Below are 25135 nucleotides of genomic sequence, written 5' to 3' on the forward strand. Positions count from 1 at the left end.
ATTAAAGTGAAGTTTTCCAAATGAACTGTTGATTGGCAAATTTTATTAACATCATTGATATTGTTTATTATGATTTCTGGGGTTACCTATGCTTTATTTGGTAATGAATTTGATGAAATGTATTTACCTTAGGTTAGGACAAAGTTAAAATAGATTCTAGCTTATGACAGCTGCTCAATGAGAGAATTATTTGTTAATTTTACTTTAAAGTAAGTATTTAGAAGTTTATAGGAGTATATCACATCAATTACCTGGACAAAATTTCAGGTGTGAGTAATTTAATCTTAGAGATATTACGCTACAAAAATCTGAATTTTTATTTTGAAGCTTTCCTAAAAAATTTCTTTATTAAAAAAATTATATCAAAAAGATATTACGCTACGAAAATCTATTTTAAAAAATGCTATAACAAACGGCGCTGAAATCTCTAAGAAATCATCTATCGAATATTGAATGTCAAAGTCACTTTTATTTTAATCGGTAACAAATGAGCTCTATCAAATCGTTTGTTATAACTTTTTTAAGGTAAAAAAAATATTTATTAAATAGTTTTAAAAGTATTTTATCTATTTTAGAAGTTTGAGAAATTTCATTCGTAATTATTCACAAACATTTCGGAACTGTAAAACTTCATCTGGGTATAGCTCCTAAAATGGATAATTGACTATCACTTGCCAAGCATTCATGATGGTGTCAAGCAAATCCGAGGATTTCATATGTTCTCCTTTGTAATCTTTGACTTTGCAATCCAATATGCATCCAACTCTCACATTTTTTAAAATATGAAATTCACACACTAAAATAGTAGATGTTAGAAATTTTTTGGCAACAACCTTCATCAGTGCAATATCGTTGTTAGTAAATATTACCTTCTACATTTTTATTTAACTTCAACATATTAGGACACTCTTGTAGAGCCCAGGTTAAATTTTCCTCTTTCTCCATAGTGAAAAAAGCAAATCCGACGACATTATATATCATCTTGGTTGAGGTCAAACCAACAATCTCATCAAAATGGCATTTTGTATTGACTATTTTTATAATTCGAATTCATCACCAATACAGTTGAAAAGATGTTAAACAATATCACAGATTCAGGATGTGCCAAAATATATCTTGTACAATTTTTGACCCATTAACCGTTCTACAATTGAAAACATAGTTGTTTTCTTCAAATTTGTTGAACTCTTGCATCTCTGTTCTCGAACCTCTGATTCTCAGTTTGTATCGGTGACGTGCATTATAAGTTTTTCTGGCGACTGTCACATTGTCTTTCTGTCTACCTTTCAAATCCAAAAGAATATTTTTCGGTTTTATCAAATTTCTTGTCATATCACCATCAATCTTTGTCTCATTCGTAGTTACTCGACCAGCCAACATAAGACCTTCTAATTGTGGCACCATCTTATGATTATGCAATCCTGAAAAAATATTGAGACCCTAGAGTTTTGTTGAACTGAAATAACCATGCAACCTAAAGGAACACCCACATTTGCTTGAACCTATGTCTTTTCGTTTAGACTTCTTCTTTGATCCTTTATACTTTCCACTTCTTTCACAAGCTTAAACAAGATTCGGTTGTCTGCGTCCGGAACCACTGTATGATTTATCTATTTTAAGCGTAAATCAAACCTATAGTTCTTGACAACGAGCCTAGTTAATCATCTCCTCTCTACATACTTCTTTTTCTCTTTCTGACAAAATATTCAACAACATCAACAAAATATACCTTTGGATCCGGCTTTGAAACAAAAGCAGGTTCAACCATATACATGGATACATAACAAAAAAATTGTGTAAAAAAAACCATTAAAATACTAAGCAAATGCGTAAACAAATGCATTAAAGTAATAAATTATTTATAAAAACTAGCTGTCAACCCGTGCTTCGCACGGGGTGGATTGCTTTTTTTTTTTTCGGATAATTTTGTTGGCAATCACATTTGTTAACGGTTAAAAGTGAACTGATTCTAAGGAGTATTGTTGAAATCATAGAACACTGTTGTCCTTTTCAAATATGGAAATGAACTAACATACCAACTAACATAACAACCATTGTTATTACACATATAGTGTACTGCAGTCAAAATATAGATGTTGCGATATAGTCAAAAACCTATTTAAGTTTGATTACCAAAAAAGGGTTGGATTATTATATCCAAACCATCGTTTCAACACATAGTCATCGAAATATTATACAAATTGTACATTGTTAACACATTTGCAGAAGTTGAGCTCCCAGCGAGATCCAAATCATTTTTAGCATAAGCAAAGAGAGATTCCTGTTGCAATAAAGAGAGGACAGAATAATGTATAAGCAAATAGATTTGCAATCTTAACACCAAAGAAACATGTTTCTTTCAAAAGTAATCAGTACCTTTTGTTGTTTATTGGTCGGAGTCAGCATCCATTTCTTGGCTTGGGAGAGAGGATTGTTGTCTGCGCTGAAGGGTAGAGGAGTTGTTTGTAGAATAGAGGAGAAATTGCATCTTGCGTGATTTTTTTTTCTCTGCAAACTTAATGGGCCAGGTTATTGGGCTTTGATGAAATTGAGAGCATTTTAAACAAATTCTCTCAAATGGGACATGGTAGTATTTGCATTGGTGTAAATAGCAAAACTAAGAAATAAGCATACATGTTTGTATTGGTTTGCTAATTGTTTTATTTGATAAAAATAAATTGAATTCTTGATAAATTGCTGAGTTTATAATCTAGTTAATCTAAATATAATTTTTTTTTGTTGTTGTTAATAATTTTTTTATTCTTGTCTAGTTAATCTAAATGTAATAACGATGTTTTTTGCCATGATTGAGTCACACTTGAATTCCAATTTGGTCCTAGGAGTGATGCAATTACATGAGCAAAATCTTTTCCACCCATTTCCGATTATAGTTGTGTTGATATTTGTTTCTGGGTCATTTATGAAAAACAATTTACATATTGTAATTGTGTTAGCGGTACCGCATAGTCTTAGATATTCGTGGTTTTTAGTTCGTAGAAAGTTACCAAGATCAGTTGGTAAAACCTGCAAAATGAAAAAAAGGAAATAAAATAGTAAATCATTTGTAAAAATGATAGAAACTTAAATGATAATAAATAATTTGAGATAATTGAACTCGAATATTATGATACTTACAAATTTTGGACCAATTGGTGAATTTTTGGAAATTGTGACTTGGAATATTAGGTCTCTGGTAATGCAAGTGGATAACCGATGATAAGATGGATATTCATTTGTTGTTGCAGAACCCTCGAATATCTTGGTTTGAAAAACACTATTTCCAAGATATGTGAAAGATATAAGTGGTTTCATTTTTATATTATAGTAATCTCTGAATTCGTCCCAACCAAAAGTAAGCATTGGTGTCGTCATGATTTTGTTAAACGTTACTCGATGACTATTACCAATACCATCTTGTAGCGTCCAATGTTCTTCTAATTCATCGAAATGTTCTGCAACAAAAATTGGATCTAATTCGCAAATTATCTGGAAAATAAAATAGAGAATGTTAATTGTTTAGTGAACTAAAGAGAATAAGTAAAAAGATGATAAAAGAAATTAATGAGTTATGTCATTAATACTTCCGTGCACACAGCTAAGAAGGATGGTCTATTGGATTCAATTGCCATTAATGGAGCTTTGCTGGTTTCTCCTCTTCTTTGATTTGGTGGTAGCTCACTGATGGAGGAGAGCTTGACTCCATTAGTGATGTATTTAAGAAGAAATGTTTTTAAAAAGAAAGTTTCGTTAAAAATTTAAAATATTGTAGTTGTTAGTAAGTATTATTGAGTTGCGGTGTGTAGAAGGAAGGAGAAGAAACTATTATTCTACAGAAGCTTTTTTTTTTCTCAATTGAAGTGGAGGAAGTATGTAGGATTATATATAAGGTAAGTTTTATAGGATGTCGATGATGTAATTTGCACATATTTTTTGGAATATAAAAGGTTTGATTGAGACATTAGTGACATAAAGACTGAACATGTTTCTTGCATGTTGTACATTCACACATAAACTTTATTTAAATAATAATATAATTATATTACAGACATTATATAATAGAGATTGAATAGAGCAGGATGCATAATTAATATTACAAACACAAGACAGTTGTAGTATGCAGAATTAAGTATAATCTGCCTGCCCTCATCAGCAGATTATTTCTTTTTCTCCTCCTTAATATAATTTTGTCCTTGTAATCTTTAAACTGATCACATAGATGTTAACTACTATCGACAATAAAAAGTTTCACACCCAATTTATCTGCAGGTTCCCTAGCTTCAGGGCTGACTTTGACTGGCATCAAACGCCAATATACTACAGGACCTATGCTAATAGCACTCACATGAATATTCACTTCTGGAGATTTGAAAAACTCCAATAGAGCTTCTCACAATGAACCAAGGGTAGATGCAATGCAAGGGCACAAACACCCTCACCACTCCTGTAAACCGAGCTCAAGAATATAATAGCATGTTCAAGTCCCTGAAATAACAGAAACTCTTATCAAATATTTGATTATCTACACATTTATAAACATAATTGGATAAAATGTGATGTTTATACAAATTTAAATTGATCCATGAAGTTATCCCGACACCATATGAGACTTGTTTTACCTCTATTCTAGATCTCTATCTTGCAAGTGTCGGGACTTCCAAAAAAAAAATCTTCATCAACTCTGAATTTTAATTTGACAGTATTTTACGTAGCCAACCTATGTAGAAGATAGTTGGAACACTGAACCAAATGCCAAGAAGTGAAACATAATATAAGTTAAGACAGTTACAACGTTGTTGTCATTATAGAATCACATTTAAACTCTAAAATATTATTAGATCAATTAAATTTGTAAGAAAAATCTTTTGCAGACACGTCCGATCTTGACGATACAAGTTCCTCGTGTTTAGGTTAGTACATTTGTTTTCCGTCTAATTTTTTCGTATTTGGATAAGTGATAGACTTGTTTCCCATAGATTTCTTACAATATCAAAGCTACATCATATCAAACTTAGCTTATAGTAATAGGCTACCAAATTTAAAGCAAAACAAAATTAAAATTGTCTTTGTAGAGCATTGACAATGTGAGTGAGTTAGAAAATATAATAAAAAAGTTATGATTTGTCAAGGATATGTGGAAAAGCTAAAAGAAGAAAAAAAAGGCGAGATAGAGAGAGATTACTCACCAAAAAAATGCACTCAATGCTGAAGAATGACATAATCATATAAAAGCAGATCCTCGCCTCCTAGAATGAATTCATCACTACATTTACAAAATTATACATAACCAATAATTGAATAAAAGAATGAAAAATTAAAAGATATTTCCCCTACTCATTTGCTGCCCTGATGATTAATATAAGACCTTCTTACCTAATCTATTTGGTTCCATCAAAGAATTTAAGTTTTAAAAGTATTGTAAAGAACTAATTCTACATAGCTTAAATAGATATGACACAACTATAGCAAAAATGATTGATATCAGCCGCCATTTCCCCCACTCACTTGTTGCACTGTGATTAATATAAGACCTTCTTGTACATACTCTAATTATACATGGCTTAAATAGATATGTCATAGTTATAGCAGAAAATATGGGATATCAGTCGCCAGTTACCAAAACCGAGAACATAAAAACTATCACCGCAATCTGCCATAGCGCCATAGTGACAGATATTCCATAACAATGCTAAGAAAAAGCATTAGAAACAAATTAATTTTTTCCAGAATCTCACCTTACAATATGTCTGGATAGTTGATCAGAAGTTGTTCACCTTATAAATTGTGCAATCTCACATTTCCTTCTCATGTGACTTCTTTTTTTATTAATAAATTGTGCACCTTCTCTTGATTAACCAACCTTTTAGCATCTTCAAAAGCCTATAGAACAAAAATGGAATCACATTTCTCTTCCATCAAAAGTGCTACAACAATAACTAATTATACCTTAACCACTAAACACCACTAACCTTTGGTTCAGATTGTTTAGACACTTTATAAAGTTCAACACCACTAACTTGATCAGTACCATCATCATTCCCTTTGTACCTATACCAACTAAAAGACAATACGAAGTAACCCAAATTAACAACTTAAACTTGCCATATCAAGTTGCATAAATTAATCTCAAATTGTAATCTGCAGCTATAAACTTAAAAATCAGGAGGGAGATCCGCAAGCTTGTTGCTGATAGCAGGCACCTTAATGGATTTATTCACTCTATGCTTCCTGTCAAGAACACGTCAGGTTATAAATATCATATTATTACGGTTTCTTAAACTTTTAAAGTAACAGAAAATAACTATTAATGTAGCAACCATAAGAATTACCTCTTCAAATGTCTCCTTCTCATTTTGCACATGATTTGAGGTTCCACTCCCCTCCCTCAAATTTTGAAAAAGGAATACCTACCAAAAAAAGATAACTATAGAAACCATAGTCACAAACCAAGAAATGAAATCCACCAAATCAAAGGACATAATTGAATTCACACAAGGGAGACATAGAAAGGTAATAGCAAAGAAAGACTTTCTTTATTGGTCATGTGTTGGACATAATACTGGGAATTTTTTTTTTTAAGGCGGCCAATTGGTTAAATTTCTGGAAAATATTAGACATTTAAGAACCTCAATTCTGCTATCAATTGCTAATTCTTCAAAAACCATATAGATGACAAATATGTTTTCACAGAATGTAGAACCCTATAAACTTTGCTACTTGCATAATCATAAGCTTTATAGAAAATGTAGAGCATGAACTTCGGCAACAGACCGGAGTTCCCGTTCAAAGTTTCATATCCTACCCTCAAGTTTTTATTTTTTATTTTTACAATTGAATAAAAACTCATTTGTGTAAAATAAATCACAATTTCAACTTAATGAATTTAGTGGTACACATCATATTCATTGCTTTAGGTCTCTAAAACTGCAACATAGTAGCTTAAAAAATCTTAATATACATCATGCTAGGATTAACAAATGAAGATATTTGACAGATAAAAATGCAACAAATGATGCTTGTTAAGTGATACCAAACTTCAAAACAACTTATATTCATAGTTGTTCCTTAGCAACTTAAAAATACCTATTGTTAAGTGATACCAAACTTTAGCACATCAAAACAACTTATATTCATGGTTCAGCACAAATTCCTACTTCTGCCCCCAACTTCAAAATCGTCTACAGACTTCAAATCTGGACCAAAATCAATGAAACTGGTACAAAAACGTCCAGAATTTCGTTAGCTAACCATAGCATCAAAAATCACTTGATTCCAAGTTACAGGGAGTGAGTTCTTACCGTTTTAGTGGAGCCCTGTCCCAAATACGGGTTTCACCAAACTTCTTCCAAAAACAGCTTATTCCTAGCTTGTATCCCAATCAGCAGCCTAATTACAAATTTATCCACTTCTGCCCTTGCCCTAATCCTCCATAATCACTTTCTGTCAGCTTCTAAAACAGCTCAATTATGATTTAAGCAATTCTGTCAACTCCCAAAATAGTTTATCAGTTCACCAACTACTCATATGGTAACTTAAATATAGCATTGGTAATATAAAGAACACATAACCATACCTGCAACAACTTGTATTCCAACTTAAGCTTCTGCAAAACAACTTAATGGACAACTTATTGCTTCTAAAGACTTCAATTTTAACCCAAACACTAAAACATCAATTCAAACATACCCCACAACAACTTAATTGCTACTTTCTAAACAATCTGATGGCAATAGTTCAAAACTATACAAATTGAGAAATTTTATTTCACATATTGAGACATTGCCTCAAACACTTGGTGAGCGCCACTCCCAACCCATTTATTTTTTACATCAATTCACTTTTTACATCAAACAAAAGTCATAACTGATAACTTATAAAGCAAAAATCTGAAATAAATAATTTGTTTAAATAAAATCACATCATTGAGAACAGAACATTTACCAGCTTTGAACAATGCATTCCCTTCTTCCTTCTTCTTTCCATCTGCATCAATCTTCTCTTGCGTATTAAGATCCCATGATTACACTTTCACTAATGAATATCATCTCTAGCCCTCTTCATACCTACACAATCAAAATCAATTAACAATTCATTTGATCAATTATATCAACAACAACATTAACAACATAATTAATAAAAAAAAAGTGAGAATTCAAAAATGTTGTTTGAAATTTTTAAATTCTAAAACAGAATTTCATCATTTTAACATTTGAATAATTAAGGATTAAAAATAAAAACTCATGAAATTTACCATAAAGTAGCTTCACTTTTCGTTCAAACACAATCACAACACCTCCTGATAAAAACCAAAAATTGATATTATCTCTATCAATGAGAGAGATAAAGCTTATAAAAAAGCACTTTACTTAATTATTTCCTTTCAAATCATACACAACTTCAAAACTGAACCTCCAACACCAAAATCAAATCTTCAAGTTCAACCCTGCAGTATTTGAAGCAAACAGGAATCACCAAAAGTTGTTCTTTGTGAGAAAAATATTGCATGTGAGAAAAATCATTTGAAGCAAATCAGAATCACCCAAAAACAGACAAAAACCTCAAAATCAAACCCTTAAAATAATAAGAATAACTTTCTCAAAACATGCAACCAGAATCAATGTTGAATAAAAAATGAAATCAAGAAAAAACAAACCCTCTAACATTCAATTGAATAACCAATCGCACAAAAAAAAGGAGGAAAACGCAGAAAAGTAAACAGAAAACACAGAAACCTTAAACCCTAAACATGCATGTTGTTAGATTGATGAAAAGATGAAAAACCCACCTTTGATGATGCTGAAGCAGCTCTGCGTTTTTCTACGATCCAGAACCGTGACCTTCTCCCCTCTTCTCTGGTTCCCTCTTCTTTCTCTCGTTCCCTTTGCTCTCTTCTCTCTATTACTGTAGCATTCATACCACTCCATATATATAGGGGAAAGACATCATTTACTAATTTACCAAACTGCCCCCACAGGGGTAAAATTGGAAAAAAAACGGACAAAGATTTTTCTATATAGTTTAGTTTAGTAGAAAACTCATTATGGTGTAAACAAAAAAAATTATGGTTTAGAAAAAACTGTAAAAAAAAAAAAAGCATTATAATACTATCTAATATGTAAATAAAACTAAAAAAAAACATCTTAAGGTAATTATCGGAGGTGCAAAAATGAAATTTTAAATTGAACATCGGATAGTGTTGTATATCAGGAGTGTTATTGAGGTCAGTTTCATAATTTCAAACGGCTTAAAAAGAAATCTTAAGTCACACACACACACACACACACACACACACACACACACACACACACACATATATATATATATATATATATATATACATATGTATATGTATATGTATATACATATGTATATGCATATGTATATGGATATACATATGCATATGTATATGCATATACATATGCATATGTATATGCATATACATATGCATATGTATATGTATACATATACATATATATAAGCTAACCCTGATCCCAACTTGATCCCAAACCTGAAGCTAAACCCTCAAATCATCAATCGGATATCACAAAGGTTGAAGTTCCTAAGTTGGAGGTGTTGAACTTGTCATATACAAAGGTTGATGATGAAACACTTTTTGTCATCTCAAAGAATTGTCCTGGGCTTTTGGAACTATTACTGAAACGTTGTCAAGATATCACACCAGAAGGAGTAAAACATGTGGTTGAAAACTGCACACAATTGAAAAAAATGTATTTTAGGGGTTGTCATTTAAGTGACAAAATTAGGGAACTCTTCTCGCATCGGGGATGCCTTCTTCGCACGCATCTTTGAGATGACTTTTGAACTTTGTAAGTTGCTTTTGTTTTTAGATTTAATTGTCAGAGAAATTACTTTTTACAAATGTCTACTCACAAATGTGCGTTTATTCATGCATGATAAGTGAATGGTTGCGAGTTGTTGTACATTGAAACAACTCCCACACAAACTCAACGCCCTTCAAATTAACCTTCAACATTGTTCAGTTGTTAAGTGAATAGCTGCGAGTCAAATCCTTTCAGTGATCGGTTGCTAGACAACCATCATCTTTTGTAGTGTATGCATCTCATGTCTTTTCACTAGCAATTTTGGTTCAATTTGTCATCATTGTATCATTTGTTATTTGTAGTTGTTGTTGGAATTGGTATCTTATGTTTGATTTATTCCGCTTGTTTATGTTTGATCGCATCAGTGTAGCAATATTATCTCGCTTGTCACAAAACTGTCAAAAATGTTTTAGACCTAAAAGAGCTTTTCTCTTTATTGGTTCTGTAACTTCTATTTGGTGTTGTAGTCTAGTGATAGTTGGAAGATAGTTTATTTCTTAGCTAAATTACTTAATTGCTATGTAATGACTTAATGACTTTCACCTCAACCACACAGGAGAATCGGGAGTATGATATTTGAGAAAATCTGTGGTTAAATTTGTGGACTTGTGATTACCAAGGAAAAGCAAAATAAGTAGAATGCCAATAATTTTCAAATGCGATTTTCATTATGATAGTTTTTCTATTTTTGTTACTTTACAAAGGTTTTGGTGACATTATAGATGTTGCAATATTACGTAAATAACAGAAAGAGTATTATATTGTCATCGTGTACTTTTTTGAATTTGTTTATCTGGATTCTTTCATCTAAGTAACTAAATAATGTATTACTTTTACAGTAGTTGGATGCTACTCTCTACTTCATTGTTGCAGTAGACAAATAATTGGTCAACTGCTTTCCTGCTGCATATGATTTGTTTGGGACTTATGTTTCCGTGTATTTCCTTTGAGACAGCCTGAGTATGTATGTATTGTATTAGCACGAAATGTATGATATTGTGTTACTGTGTTGTATACTACCTAGGAACCATAGTTGTGTTGTTATTTCGTGATATCCTACACTATTGGTTATGCACGTACACTTTTGTGCGCCATAGAATAGCTATAGTGTTTGCGACTGTTCTACGAGCAAATTTGACTTAATTATATCTGTTGGCTTAATTAAAGGCAGGCACAACAACTAATTACACATGTATGACATAAATGCCTTACTTATATGAGTTAGGATCCTCTCCATTTCCCAAAAGAAATTGAGGTGTCTATTACTATAGTTTTGAAATAATAAAAGGGGGTTAATGCACGTACACATTTTTAGAATTTGTGACATAAACTGAATTTTTAATTTTTAATATTTGCATATAGTGGCAATCCTTGTTATTTGCCTCATTTCCCTTGCAGTCAGTTTAGTATTTGCCAGGATAAGCTTCAAAGCCATATCAGAGAAGTATCACTTATTACTTGAAAAGATGATCCAAAGCAAAACTTAACCAAACTGAATTTACCGTATGCATTCATATAGGTGTGACATATTCTCAGTATACCTGTAGATAGGTAACTCATTAGTAAACAAAAAAAGGCATTCTGATATGCTGCATGTTTTTTAGTGAGCTGCTCTCTAGTTTTACTTGTGTTGATGTCTGCCTAGTAATTGATCAGTTTTTTGGGTGGGGTTTACTGCATTGCCGCGGCTGTTATAGAGCACATTTGACAGCAGCAGCTTCAGTTGATGCAAATTAGCTGATGTAGTTTCAATTTAGTGAGTGTTGGTGTCAGTTGGTCTTTTCTGCACTGTCTGATTCTGTCTTGGTGTGGTGATGTATTTTCAATTTATGGGACTGCTGATTGGTAGAAAGGTTATAGTAATGCCTCATCAAATATTGGCAAATGAACAGGCCGTTGCTCCACTTTTTGTTGTGGTACCACTACCATACAGAATTTGTTTCGCATATGGAATGATTTTTTAAGTTTGCTCTTTGAGATCCTAATTAATATATGTATGAAAATTTCTTTTTGGAATCCAGATGGGTTTTTGTCCTAATAACACATTTAATTTAGCTATATATGAATAGGAGCGGAAGGCATTATGTTTCCATCATTGAAGTTCTGGTATCTGGATGTTGGGTCTTTATTTTTGGACTTGTGATTGTTGTTGAAATATGATGCACATTTCTAGAATACATTAGAGAAAACTAGAATAACATAAAGTTGCTACATGTTTCTAGATTGTTCTATTAATGTCTAGGTTAAGTTAATGCCTAGAAACATCCATAATATTCTAATGTAGAAAAGGCAAACAAAGGCCTAGATTATTCTAGTTCTAGAAACATCTACAAGCACTTATAAATAGACTTATATGGGTGCAATTGTATTCAAGCCTTTAAAGCCTTTAAGCCTTTGAGATGCAATGTCAATAATATTGAAGGCTTCACCATATCACTAATGTGTCTCCTCCTACAATATGCTCATCACTAATGTGTGTCCCTACCACTAGCTTCCTCACGCTCTATATTTTCCAACAGTGGTATCAGAGCTGCGTTCAGTCATTAACAGGGCGTAGCAAAATATGACCTCGTGTCACCAACTATATGTTCTTCTATAACATGAATTCTTCAAAAGTAGAAATTCTCAGTCTACGACTCAAACACAAAAGGAGTACATGTAGCCACAAGGCTCTACTCTGTTTGAGTTCAAACAAAAAAAAAACTAAGAAGGCTATAGAGGAGTTCAGGTAGCCTAACAGCCCGATCCTCTAAAGTTCAAGTTCGACTAATGTCGAAGACCTATGGCGAATAAGACACTCAAGTTCAAATAGAGCACAAGTCCAGGCAATAAATATAAATGGAGACCTGTGACCTCTGATGCTTAACTTGAGTACAAGCATAGGTAACTACTAGAGCAAGAATGAGTCCCTGTCAAGAATCTACTACATGAGTGACAAGGAGACTCACAAGCAACTATGAACAAGAAATTCTCCCTGTCAGAAATCTTCAACAATGTCGACAAGGAGATTCACATGCAACTAAGGAGGAAGAATGGTCCATGCAGAAGTCTTCATCAAGACCAATAACAAATATCATGGCTGGAACAAATTTTCTATCATGTCAAATTGATCAACTATGAAGAGTATCAATGCAGGAGGAGATGATAGCACAAATCTATGTTTGAGCAACTACGTACTACATTGGAAGTTTTCGAAATATACATCAAGGAGGAGTGTTGAAATATGATGCACATTTCTAGATATTTCTAGAATACATTAGAGAAAACTAGAATAACATAAAGTTGCTACATGTTTCTAGATTGTTCTATTAATGTCTAGGTTAAGTTAATGCCTAGAAACATCCATAATATTCTAATGTAGAAAAGGCAAACAAAGGCCTAGATTATTCTAGTTCTAGAAACATCTACAAGCACCTATAAATAGACTTATATGGGTGCAATTGTATTCAAGCCTTTAAGCCTTTGAGATGCAATGTCAATAATATTGAAGGCTTCACCATATCACTAATGTGTCTCCTCCTACAATATGCTCATCACTAATGTGTGTCCCTACCACTAGCTTCCTCACGCTCTATATTTTTCAACAATTGTTAATTGGGTGTGGGCTTCACAGCCAATTGAGTGACATTTGAAATACCGTTGATTCATTTTGTGTATGCTACAGGTTACCGGAGATCGAGGGAAGATTGCAGTTCAAAGAAATTTAAGCAAGTTTGGAATTAAAGAAAAAGTGTCTTGTTGGATTAGTGTGAAGTGTTCCATCTGATCTGTTTGAGTGACAGATTTCATTAACCTTGTTATCATTTATTCTGACTGATGTGGGTACTTATGTTTTAATTTGCTAATGAATTTGATGAAATGTATCGATCTTAGGTTAGGTCCGTAGGTTAAAATAGTTTCCATCTTTCAAGAGCTTTTTAAATGAGACAATTATTTGTTTATTTTACTTGAATAGAAGCCTTTATAGATTTGTAAGTGTTTATCTATCTATTGAAAAACTTACACTGCTTTCATTAAGGCAAATGAAATTGATGATACTTGTGTGTGTGTCTATATATATATATATATATATCCTATAGAACTACAATTGTTCACATTAGAGTAAAGCTTCATAATCGTGTATTATAGCTTGAAACTAAATTTCTTTAGTTTTCCAAAGATTATCTACACAGCCAGAGTTCTAGAGAAGCATGTGTTGATTGTAGAACCAAATAAAATCAAAATGATGAGTACATACATATTGTCGCAACCCATGAGAATGAAATATTGTTTATTATGACTTCAGACATAATAAAGAATATGTCAATTCTGACATGCTTAAATTGATATTTTGCAACGCAACCATACTTTCTAAAAAAAACACAACCAATCATTTAAAAACTAAAATTAACTGTCCTTCAACCAGTAATGAAATTTAATTCATATATATTGGACCTTCTTTTTATCATCGTCACTCCAATCGGCTTTTGGCTTTTCTAGTGCGATATCGTTGGCAACAACTTGTGGTTGAAACCACCCGTTGACGACGGCCTCCCACACGTCCATGTCAACCGATTGAATATGAACGCTCATGCATTCTTTTCAATAGTCGTAATTTTCTCGATCGAAAATAGGTGCTCTATTATACGCCCCCTTGGGCTCCTTATTTGTCATATGGATCAACTCTTCCTGTAGTTAGCCGTTAAAGAAGAGACCAAGCTCTATGATACCTCCTATTCTTCTATATGACCAATTAGATTGCGCGCTAGGGGGGGGGGGGGGGGTGAATAGCGGTTTTAAAAGTTTTACGACCCCGTCCCGTTTGGAGAATGACCCTTATGGCATGGCTTAGTCAGTTATTCTCGCAGTTCAGATAAGATTCGGACCGCCAATTCTCTGAAAGCATGGTTCTTGCCTTCCTCTTTCCTCCCTCCTTGGAGCTCGTCCATTCGTTAGGTGATCCCTTGCTCTCACGTTCGAGTGTTTGCTCGTCGTTTAGGCCGGTGAGTGAGATTTCTGCTCATTGCAGTCACCTCCAGGGTTCTTCGCACCTGGATAGTACCAGGACCCTTGTGTCCCGACCCTTGATCAGATAAATCCTCCAGCACTTAAACCAAAAACTAAAAATGAGCCTTGCGACGAGACGCGAACATCCCCCATGCTGCAGTTCCCTCCGGTCCGTTCCCGGGTTGGGTTAGGGGAACATCCGAGCGATTGCCTTCGGGGATCCAAACGCGCTCACAAGGCGCACAATAAGAATAAGACCAATTGAGACTTCATAAGAGACCATTTGAGCTGCAGATCGTAATGCTCCTAGAAAGGCATATTTCGAATATAGAGGAGTGAAAGTTCCCAACAACGAGTTGATCATACCCTTCTTAGAACCGTACGAGCACGTCCTATGTAACCCCCCATCGCGCTTACGGCTCTATACCCCAACCCAACTAGCTCTGGCCCCCGGTCCTTCCTTTCTATTCCTCGGTAAGGGGACCGTGGGAGCATGGGGGGGGGGGGGGGGGGGGGGGCGATATCCGCTTTTGACTGATAGAAAGCATCTCTCTTTTGTCCCTCCTGACCGAACCCGAAAAGAAGAACTTTATGCCACTTTGTACACTTTAGTGTAGGCACCTTCTTTAAACGTGCCAAGCTTTCAAATACGATTTGAAATGTTTTGACTAATTGGAAACAAGCTTGAACAATCACAACAATTACAAAAAGTTAAAGCTATGTGCCAATGAGATTTACAATAGAGTTGAGAAGTACACAATGTAAATCCTATTACAATCAAATATTAATAGTTCTTGACGATTTGCAAAACTAGACAATTTCAAATCCAAACCTATAATGAAATATAACAAGCTATCAATCAAAAACACAATGTATATGCAATTGATGAATTATATAGGAATTGAAACTAGTTGATCCAAGCACAATTGTTAAACTTAACTCATTGAATTAGATAAATTTTTATCAAAATTACTTAGATCAATTATCAATTTTATACACTATCACGTTATCAATTAACATATACAATTAACGAAAATTAAAGAGGATAAGGAAAAGAGAACGACACCGATATTGTGTTTTATGGAACACAGTGTTGGGTCATTATGAACAACCATGAAAATAAAGTAAGTGTGCGGGGATGGGGATGTTGAGTTTGATGTTTGGCAAGACTAGATGGGATAAGATTAGAAATGACAACATTGTAGAGATAATTGGGGTAGCACCTATAGTATAAATATTGTGGAAAATGAGTTTAGGTGTTTTGGATATGTAGAGAGAAAACCTATGGATTCTTTAGTAAGAAGAGTAGATAATATAGAGGATAGTTATGTTACAAGAGGTATAAGAAGACCTAGAAAAACTATAAGAGAAATTATTAGGAAAGATTTATAGATTAATGAGTTGGATCAAAATATTGTATATGATAAAATAATATGGTGTATTTCGGTCGATGTAGTAGACCCCACTTAGTGGAATAATATTTGGTTATCGTTGTTGATGTTGTTGTCGTCCTTTTCATCGTTTGGAAGCATTAACTCATGCTCAACAACAAATCAACAACTAATATTTCATTTTTCTTCAAAAAAAAAAAAAAAACTAATATTTCATTTAACGATCAACTGTCCCATTTATTTATCAATGAGAAAATCAACTTTCCATGCATCACACGGGTCCAAATACTAGTATTATCAAAAAGATGATTTTTTTTTCTTAAAAAAGTTATAACAAACGATCTCATAGAGCTCGTTTGTTACGGATTAAAATAAAAGTGATTTTGACATTCAATATTTGAGAGATTATTTCTATTTTGTGTTTGTTTATTGAAATAAGAATCATTTTATTTGAAAAAATAATTTAGTTTGTGCTGTTTTTGGATTTCCAAACTGTTGTATTTGGATTTCCTAATTCTATTATCTACCGAAGTTGTTACTAGGTTGAGTCACGACCAGGTCGCTCTCTTTAAGACGTTTCGTGGCACTGCCCAAAATTGTGCAAGACAGACTATCAACCACGCCGCCTCCAGGATAAAACAAGCCCAGCTACAACTGTGCGATTAAATAGTGCACTGTAGAAAACCGTTCGAGAATTACACATTCAATATGGTACTAAGACCACTCTTTTAATACTGAAACCACTTTAATATGGTATTATTACCATTCTATTATGGTGCTAAGACCACTCAAATATGGTGTTTCCACCTTTCTAACCTTTAAGTTCTTCAAACTATCAAAATGGTACTACGACCACTCAAATATGGTGTTACCACCATTTCTCCTCAAATAGAAAAAATATTGTTATAATATTTATATAGAGTTAAGATCATTCTTGATTCCAACGGGACATTGTTATTCCAAATAGGGACTATGATCTTAAAAGTACTCTTTATTCCGAAGGGACGTATATTACCGAAGGGACTATGTTTTTAAGACCATTCTTAGTTCCGAAGGGACATTATACCGAAAAGGGACTATGGTCTTAAGAACACTCTTAATTCCGAAGGGACAGAAAAAAAGGAGATGAAGAAAAGAAGGACTCGTCAACACAAGTCAAGAAAGGGAGAAGAGAGAAAGAGTTCTCGACAACTCAATGAAACTCTTTGGTGTGTAAAATGCACTATGTGAGTTCCCCATTTATAGGGAAAATTCACAACTAATAAGTGAGAAACTTTGGGAACAAGTAATATGAGAAACTTTGGGAATAAGTAATATATTACTTTGTGATTAAGTAATTCACATATTAGTTCTAATACAAAAATATCTCAATTGAGTACCAAAATATATGTACAAAAATATATTTCAGATCAAGTACTAAAATATATTAGATTGCCTACCAAAATATTTCAGGTTGTATTCCAAAATATTCTAGATTGCGTTCCAAAATATTTTAGCGAAACTTGGGGACTAAGAAAACACTTTCTAATAATGATTAAATTAATTATTTAATTTATCATTTCCAAATAATAAAATATATATCAATATATATATATATATATATATATATATATATATATATATATATTTTTTTTCTATAGTGTTTACTTCGTTCACATAATTATGTACCCCCATTAATTAGAGGTACACCCCCAAATAATAATGATTAAATTAATTATTTAATTTATCATTTCCAAATAATAAAATATATATCAATATATATATATATATATATATATATATTTTCTATAGTGTTTACTTCGTTCACATAATTATGTACCCCCATTAATTAGAGGTACACCCCCACTATATAAACACTACTAATGTGTGTTTTCCATCCGATGTGGGACTTCCACTTTTTTCAATTCACACAACACTAGTTCTACCCAACATGGGAATTTGTGTTTAGTATTTTTGCTCAATTTCCACACATGTTCCAACAGTTTGTTACAAATTATTTCAATCTTTTGACACTAAGTTTTTTTTTTTTTTTTGGTACATGGCACTAATTTTCTTTCTCCTCTTAAAGGGATTTTTTTTTAATTTATTTTTTTACAAAAATTATGGAGTCACATTTCTTTGTACTGAAAAATATGGAGTGATTATTTTTTTGAAGGAGTTGTTATTGTTGTGTGGAAAAAGACACAATAAGATAAAAAAAAAATTGGACACAAACAAAGCCCATTAATATTGTCTAATTCAAATATATTAATGGAACGAACAATTGTCGTTGGTTAATTTACAAACTACTCCTAGTTCTTTTACCGAAACCCTAAAACACAATAAACGGGAGGCACCGTATGATTTCTCTCTTCTATTTCCTTTCCCACCGGCGTCATAGGTGCTCATGAAATTCCCTGCCAATGAAAAGGAAAAGAAAATCTTCAACGGAAAAATTACCACCAGTGAAACACTTCCGAAATCCATTGAAAAGGAAGAAGAGAACTTCTTTCAAATCTTCACAACAGTTGGTTCAGGAAGAAACAAGTTCATATTTACCTGATGATTGCTGGGAAATTGTCTTCAGATTCCTCATCATCAACGACAACAACCGCCATTACTGTTTAAATTCTCTATCCCTCGTCTCCAAACAGTTCCTCTCCGTCACCAACAATCTTCTATTCTCGCTTACTATCTCCTATCAAACACGCCCTTTCCTTGATCGCCTTTTTCAAAGGTTCACAAACCTCAATTCACTCTTTGTTATCCAAGTTTCGACGTGTACAACATTTGGATCTTGGAGGCAATTATTTTCTGAATGATAAACATGTTGCGAAGTTGTCTTTGTTTCTTGTTGATTTGGTGTCTATAAACCTTAGTCTATGTCGAGCCCTCACAGAAGTATCCTTGTTTTTACTAGTTAGAAATTGTCCTTCACTTAGTGAGATCAAAATGGAATATACAAGCACTGGGGAAGAGACGTCAGAGAATAATGATTCTTTGACAGATATTGGTGTATACCCTCAATTAAAGTCTCTTTATTTGGGTCATAGAGAATGGATAAGTTTCGAAAAAATCATAATGTTTGGTTCTTCTTTCCCCAATTTAGAGCTGCTTGATTTGACTTGTTCTGATTCTTTAATATCTGGAGGTATTTGGCAAGTTGTAAGGAGGTTTTATATGATTACACATTTGTGCTTAGAGGATAGTTCAAATGTGGACATATCTGAAATGAACTTTGTACTTCCCAAGCTAGAGGTGTTGGACTTGTCAGAAACAGATGTTCATGATGAAACACTCTATGCGATCTCAAAGAGTTGTCCTGGGCTTTTGGAACTATCACTGAAATATTGTGATTGGGTCACAAAGAAAGGAGTGAAAGATGTTGTAGAGAACTGCAAACAACTGAGAGAGATTGTATTGGAATATAATCATATAAGTGATGAAATTAGGGAACTCGCCATGGATGCCCACTTTAAAAGTGTTCTGAACTTTGTATGAACAGTGTAAGTTGTCCATGTTTTAATATATAATTCTCTAAGAAATTATTATTTAAAATTGTCAACTTATTATTCATAACTGAAGTATCTTGGGGTGGGAGTAGAATTCTATATTCTATTCAAATAAATGTGAAACAAAAGAAACAGTCAATTAGATAAATTATCCCTGTTGATTCATTTTGTGTATGTCACAGGTTACCGGAGATCAAGGGAAGATGTTTGTTTTTCGAGAAATTTAAGCAAGTTTGTGTTGAAATATGATGCACATTTCTAGAATTCTCTAGAATACATTAGAGAAAACTAGAATAAGCTTAAAGTTATTATATGTCTCTAGATTGTTCCATTAATGTCTATGTTGAGTTGTAGCCTAGAAACATCCATAATATTCTAATGTAGAAAAGGCAAACAAAGGCCTAGATTATTCTAGTTCTAGAAACATCTATAAGCACCTATAAATAGACTTATATGGGTGCAATTGTATTCAAGCCTTTAAACCTTTGAGATGCAATGTCAATAATATTGAAGGCTTCACAATATCACTAATGTGTCTCCTCCTACAATATGCTCATCACTAATGTGTGTCCGTACCACTAGCTCCCTCACGCTCTATATTTTCCAACAGTGGTATATCAGAGCTGCGTTCGGTCATTAACAGGGCGTAGCAAAATATGACCTCGTGTCACCAACTATATGTTCTTCTATAACATGAATTCTACAAAAGTAGAAATTCTCAGTCTATGACTCAAACACAAAAGGAGTACATGTAGCCACAAGGCTCTACTCTGTTTGAGTTCAAACAAAAAAACTAAGAAGGCTATAGAGGAGTTCAGGTAGCCTAATAGCCCGATCCTCTAAAGTTCAAGTCCGACTCATGTCGAAGACCTATGGCGAATAAGACACTCAAGTTCGAATAGAGCACAAGTCCAGGCAATAAATATAAATGGAGACCTGTGACCTCTGATGCTTAACTTGAGTACAAGCATAGGTAACTACTAGAGCAAGAATGAGTCCCTGTCAAGAATCTACTACATGAGTGACAAGGAGACTCACAAGCAACTATGGACAAGAAATTCTCCCTGTCAGAAATCTCAACAATGTCGACAAGGAGATTCACATGCAACTAAGGAGGAAGAATGGTCCATGCAGAAGTCTTCAACAAGACCGGCAAGGAGACCAATAACAAATATTATGGCAAGAGGTGGCACAAATTTTTCTATCATGTCAAATTGATCAACTATGAAGAGTATCAATGCAGGAGGAGATGATAGCACACATCTATGTTTGAGCAACTACGTACTACATTTGAAGTTTTTGAAATATGCATCAAGGAGGAGTGTTGAAATATGATGCACATTTCTAGATATTTCTAGAATACATTAGAGAAAACTAGAATAAGCTTAAAGTTATTATATGTTTCTAGATTGTTCCATTAATGTCTAGGTTGAGTTGTAGCCTAGAAACATCCATAATATTCTAATGTAGAAAAGGCAAACAAAGGCCTAGATTATTCTAGTTCTAGAAACATCTATAAGCATCTATAAATAGACTTATATGGGTGCAATTGTATTCAAGCCTTTAAACCTTTGAGATGCAATGTCAATAATATTGAAGGCTTCACAATATCACTAATGTGTCTCCTCCTACAATATGCTCATCACTAATGTGTGTCCCTACGACTAGCTCCCTCACGCTCTATATTTTCCAACAGTTTGGAACTAAAGAAATAGCTAAAACTAGAAGATTTCAAAGCTCAATTGAGCACAGAAAAAATTATTTATTTTGTTCACTTTCTCATTCATTGTCTTGTACTAATTGTTGGAGCAAAAAGTCCGTTTTCCAATTGAACCGTTTATTGGCAAATTTTATTAACATCATTGTTATTGTTTATTCTGATTGCTGAGGTTACCTATGTTTTATTTGGTAAATGAATTTGATGAAACGAATCAACCTTAGGTTAGGTCAAAGATAAAATAGATTCTAGCTTATGACAGCTTCTCAATGAGAGAATTATTTGTTTATTTTTCTTTAAAATAAGCATTTAGAAGTTTATAGGAGTTCATCACATCGATTACCTGGACAAAATTTCAGGTGTGCGTAATTTAATCTTTAAATTTTATTGTTTGGTAAAAGGAATAGGTAAACCAAAGAAGTAAAATGTTTCCGAAAAAAGTAAACATAGTTGGTTGAATGGACAGATAGTGGTGGTGATCGAAATCAGAGCATTAAGCTTGTTTCAGCAATCAGTTCCTTGCTAAGTGGAAAAGGAAAATCAATTAATTTCTAGCAACTAAAATGTTATAATTTACCAAATTGGGATAACAAAACTAAAATGTTATAATTTATATGCTGATAGTTGTTGTATTAATTAGTTGGTCACTCTGCACAAGATAGATACACTTACGCGTCTTTCAATTTTTATTGAAGGAATTGCATGACTTGGCTACCATTAGACACGACTGCAAACAGTGAAAGAGGAACTGCGGAACAAAAGTGCAAAATCGATGATCCTAGGACTAATTTTTGTTCCACCACAGATCCTAAACAAAATAGGAAAACCGATGATCCTAGGGCTAGTTTTTGTTCCACCACAGATCCTAAACACATTAAAAAGTTACATGTTAGGAATTATAACTACTTGGAATGTAGCTTTAGTTATTCCTCACACATTTGTAGAGAAATTGCATTGAAGGTTGAAGAAGAAATACTGAATTTTGGAAGCTTAATTCTCTATTTAGGATAAACCACATCTTGTTAGAAGTAAAAGGCAAAGTACTTCTATTTCTCAGTAACCTGTCCATCTAAGGTTATCTGAGCAATTTGAGGTTTCGCCATCTGATATTACCCCAAAATTGAAGGTTTTTTCAACCTACTGATGAATTATCTTATTTAATTAACTATATTGATACATTTTTTTTCTTTTAAGAATAACTATATTGATACATTATAACCCCTTTCTCTTTATTTCCCGCCACTTATACTTCAAAAAAGGTAAGACATTAACATTGGGATGTCTTGTAAAGTTTAAATTACTCACCTGTTTGGTAGAACACTAAACCAATGTGACTCACATTGGGATGTTAAAGACTAAAAATGATATGTTTTTGAGATACATACTCATATGATACCCGTACGAGACATGCCGGATAACTAAGAGAAGTATCCAGACCTAAACAGTTGTTTTTTGTTTGCTTCGACATACCTTGGGCATCCATCAATCACACAAGGACTTGTCTGTGGTAATCATAATCCTCAGCCACCCCAGTTTATTAAATGGTTAACTAATCCTCATACCTAACCTTGCCACATCAGCAGTGGCTCTAACTAACTCTGCCACATCAGCAGAAATAGCTAACTATAACAGTACTTGTGCTGATGGCAACAGTAGAATTTCTTCACAAATGCATTTTTCAGTTCAACTATTTTAACAAAATGCGGACTGTGGAGTCTTTCATAGTATGCAAGCTATTATTTTTTGTAACTAGCAGGTTGTCATGTGTACTAATAGATTTATCTTTTGTTTCCATAGTCGTTTAATTTTTTTTTTTTTTTTTTGCAACAAGTTGGTCATTTAATTTAAGTCATAAAATATTTCCACCATTATACCCTCTTTAAAAATTGTTACGTGGACTTTTAATGCTAAAGTCGGTCGGTTCAAAGTCACTTATCTCAAAACTATGATTCATATAGGTGTATTATCCAATATTGGTGTCAAACAAAATTGATCGATTGCTTAATTTATCAAACAGGAAAAATAGTTGTGGTTTGTATAACTACAGGAATATTGCAAATAAGATTCGGCAGTATTTCTACATTGAAAATACTGATAGTTATACAAAATCATGCAATTGACGGTATTGATAGTTCTACAATTGAATGTACTAACAGTTATACACAACCAAAGAATGAAATATTAACAGAATCAAGAAAGAGATGGAAAAATGTGGTCACCTGTCCTTCCTTCGAGCACCAATGATGTACTATCTCACGACACTGAATGCGATAAACCTTTTTATCAGGAATGTATGCAGCCATTTCCTCTTCGGTTCATCATATTCATATCCCTTTGACTTAAAATCATACTTAAATTTCTAAAATCATACTTAAATTTCCTCCACTTTATGCACATGTTATCCTTTTCTGTTTGCTTAGAAAATTCAAGAACAAATCAAAAAAATTTAAGTTAGAAGAGATGAGTTGAAGCTGAACTATTAAAAATTTATACTGGACCTGAATTAGCTCAAGCCTATCAGTAATGTATGACTCTTGCAAGTGTTTCCAACCAAGACAATTGATACAAGCACATTGATATCTCCTTACTTAGTAATGTATGACTCATGCAAGTGTTTGCATTCAATAGATTCATCTTTCCCAACCGATTGGACCCAAAGGATCTACATCAGCAAGTACAAAGTCTCCGTCTAGAATGTCCCAAACATCTCGCATATGTGTATAACCTCGAGTTCTCTTTCCTTTCCTTGAACTTTCACTTGTACTGCTGAAAGAGACTCAATGTGATTTCCCTCTTTTCTTTGGATCGTCCAAAATTTCATATAACATTCAACTTTCTACGATTACTCATTGCACTTTCTACAGAAAGCAAAGCCTCTATTCATTCCCAGTATAATGCAAAAAATTGATTGGTTTTGCAGCCTCTATTCACATCAATCCAATCACATATGAAAAGTAACACCATAGTACAAAAACTTTTAAAAACATAGTGTTTGATTTTAAAAGAGATTATTATCTAAGTGAATTACACCTAGAAATACACAAAACAGAGATTATATTAATAAAATTTTCAATTAAACAAGAACCATTGTCTTCCAACTTAAATTCAAATTACGAATGAAATTTTACAAACTTCTAAAATAGATAAAATACTTTTAAAACTATTTAATAAATATTTTTTTTACCTTAAAAAAGTTATAACAAACGGTTTCATAGAGCTCATTTATTACAGATTAAAATAAAAGTGACTTTGACATTCAATATTTGATAGATGATTTCTTAGAGATTTCAGGGCCGTTTGTTATAGCATTTTTTAAAATAGATTTTTGTAGCGTAATATCTTTTTGATATAATTTTTTTAATGAATTTTTTTTTTTTTTAGGAAAGCTTCAAATTAAAAATTCAGATTTTTGTAGCGTAATATCTTTTTGATATAATTTTTTAATAAAGAAATTTTTTAGGGAAGCTTCAAATTAAAAATTCGTTTGAATAGCTTATATTAAAATATCACTCTAAGTATTTTACGATTCTGTTAGTTTTTTTTTGGATACTAAAATTTTTCTCTAAAAATACCTATTTCAAATAGTTTTCATAAAAATAATTTTTCAAGATGTCGTTTTGAAATAATATGTGATTTTGAGTAAATTTTCAATTTTTTTTTAGAAATACGAGGAAAAATCCATTTTTTCAACATCTATAACAAACGGGCCCT

General features: G+C 32.9%; 4 protein-coding genes and 1 long non-coding RNA gene across 12 annotated transcripts in view; 3 read left to right on the plus strand and 2 right to left on the minus strand.

The window, feature by feature from the left end:
* Positions 1-13852, plus strand: part of LOC146912954 (uncharacterized) — a 50319-nt gene extending 36467 nt beyond the window's left edge. Inside the window, exon 2 of the mRNA XM_085716262.1 lies at positions 13504-13852. The gene's annotated coding sequence lies outside the window, so the exon portion shown is untranslated. The remainder of the gene's footprint in view (positions 1-13503) is intronic.
* The window catches only part of LOC146912955 (uncharacterized), a 51187-nt gene extending 31275 nt beyond the window's left edge, over positions 1-19912 (plus strand). The window contains exon 2 of the mRNA XM_085716260.1: positions 19890-19912. The gene's annotated coding sequence lies outside the window, so the exon portion shown is untranslated. The remainder of the gene's footprint in view (positions 1-19889) is intronic.
* LOC146912960 (uncharacterized) lies at positions 2758-4049 on the minus strand. The gene is made up of 4 exons (XM_085720819.1): positions 4044-4049; positions 3582-3692; positions 3136-3486; positions 2758-3024 (listed from the first exon to the last, which is right to left on the minus strand). The coding sequence occupies exons 1-4, from the start codon at positions 4047-4049 to the stop codon at positions 2758-2760; spliced, it is 735 nt and encodes a 244-aa protein (XP_085576945.1).
* LOC146912961 (uncharacterized) lies at positions 5689-9020 on the minus strand. 8 transcript variants are annotated; one of them, XR_015013223.1, is made up of 9 exons: positions 8783-9020; positions 8249-8440; positions 7939-8060; positions 7296-7600; positions 7081-7210; positions 6327-6421; positions 6198-6225; positions 5967-6054; positions 5689-5877 (listed from the first exon to the last, which is right to left on the minus strand). It is a non-coding gene; the product is annotated as an uncharacterized LOC146912961 (long non-coding RNA). The 8 variants fall into 8 exon arrangements; XR_015013220.1 differs by having other exon boundaries at positions 7296-7834; XR_015013218.1 differs by having other exon boundaries at positions 5690-5877; positions 7296-7478; positions 7571-8060.
* Positions 18603-19697, plus strand: LOC146912962 (uncharacterized). The gene is made up of 2 exons (XM_085720820.1): positions 18603-18742; positions 18850-19697. The coding sequence occupies exons 1-2, from the start codon at positions 18603-18605 to the stop codon at positions 19694-19696; spliced, it is 987 nt and encodes a 328-aa protein (XP_085576946.1). The 3' UTR covers position 19697.
* Positions 19913-25135: the final 5223 nt, after the last annotated feature.

This window comes from Medicago sativa, chromosome 6, assembly GCF_051527215.1.
Source record: "Medicago sativa cultivar Bolivia chromosome 6, Bolivia_mono, whole genome shotgun sequence".
Lineage (NCBI taxonomy): Eukaryota > Viridiplantae > Streptophyta > Magnoliopsida > Fabales > Fabaceae > Medicago > Medicago sativa.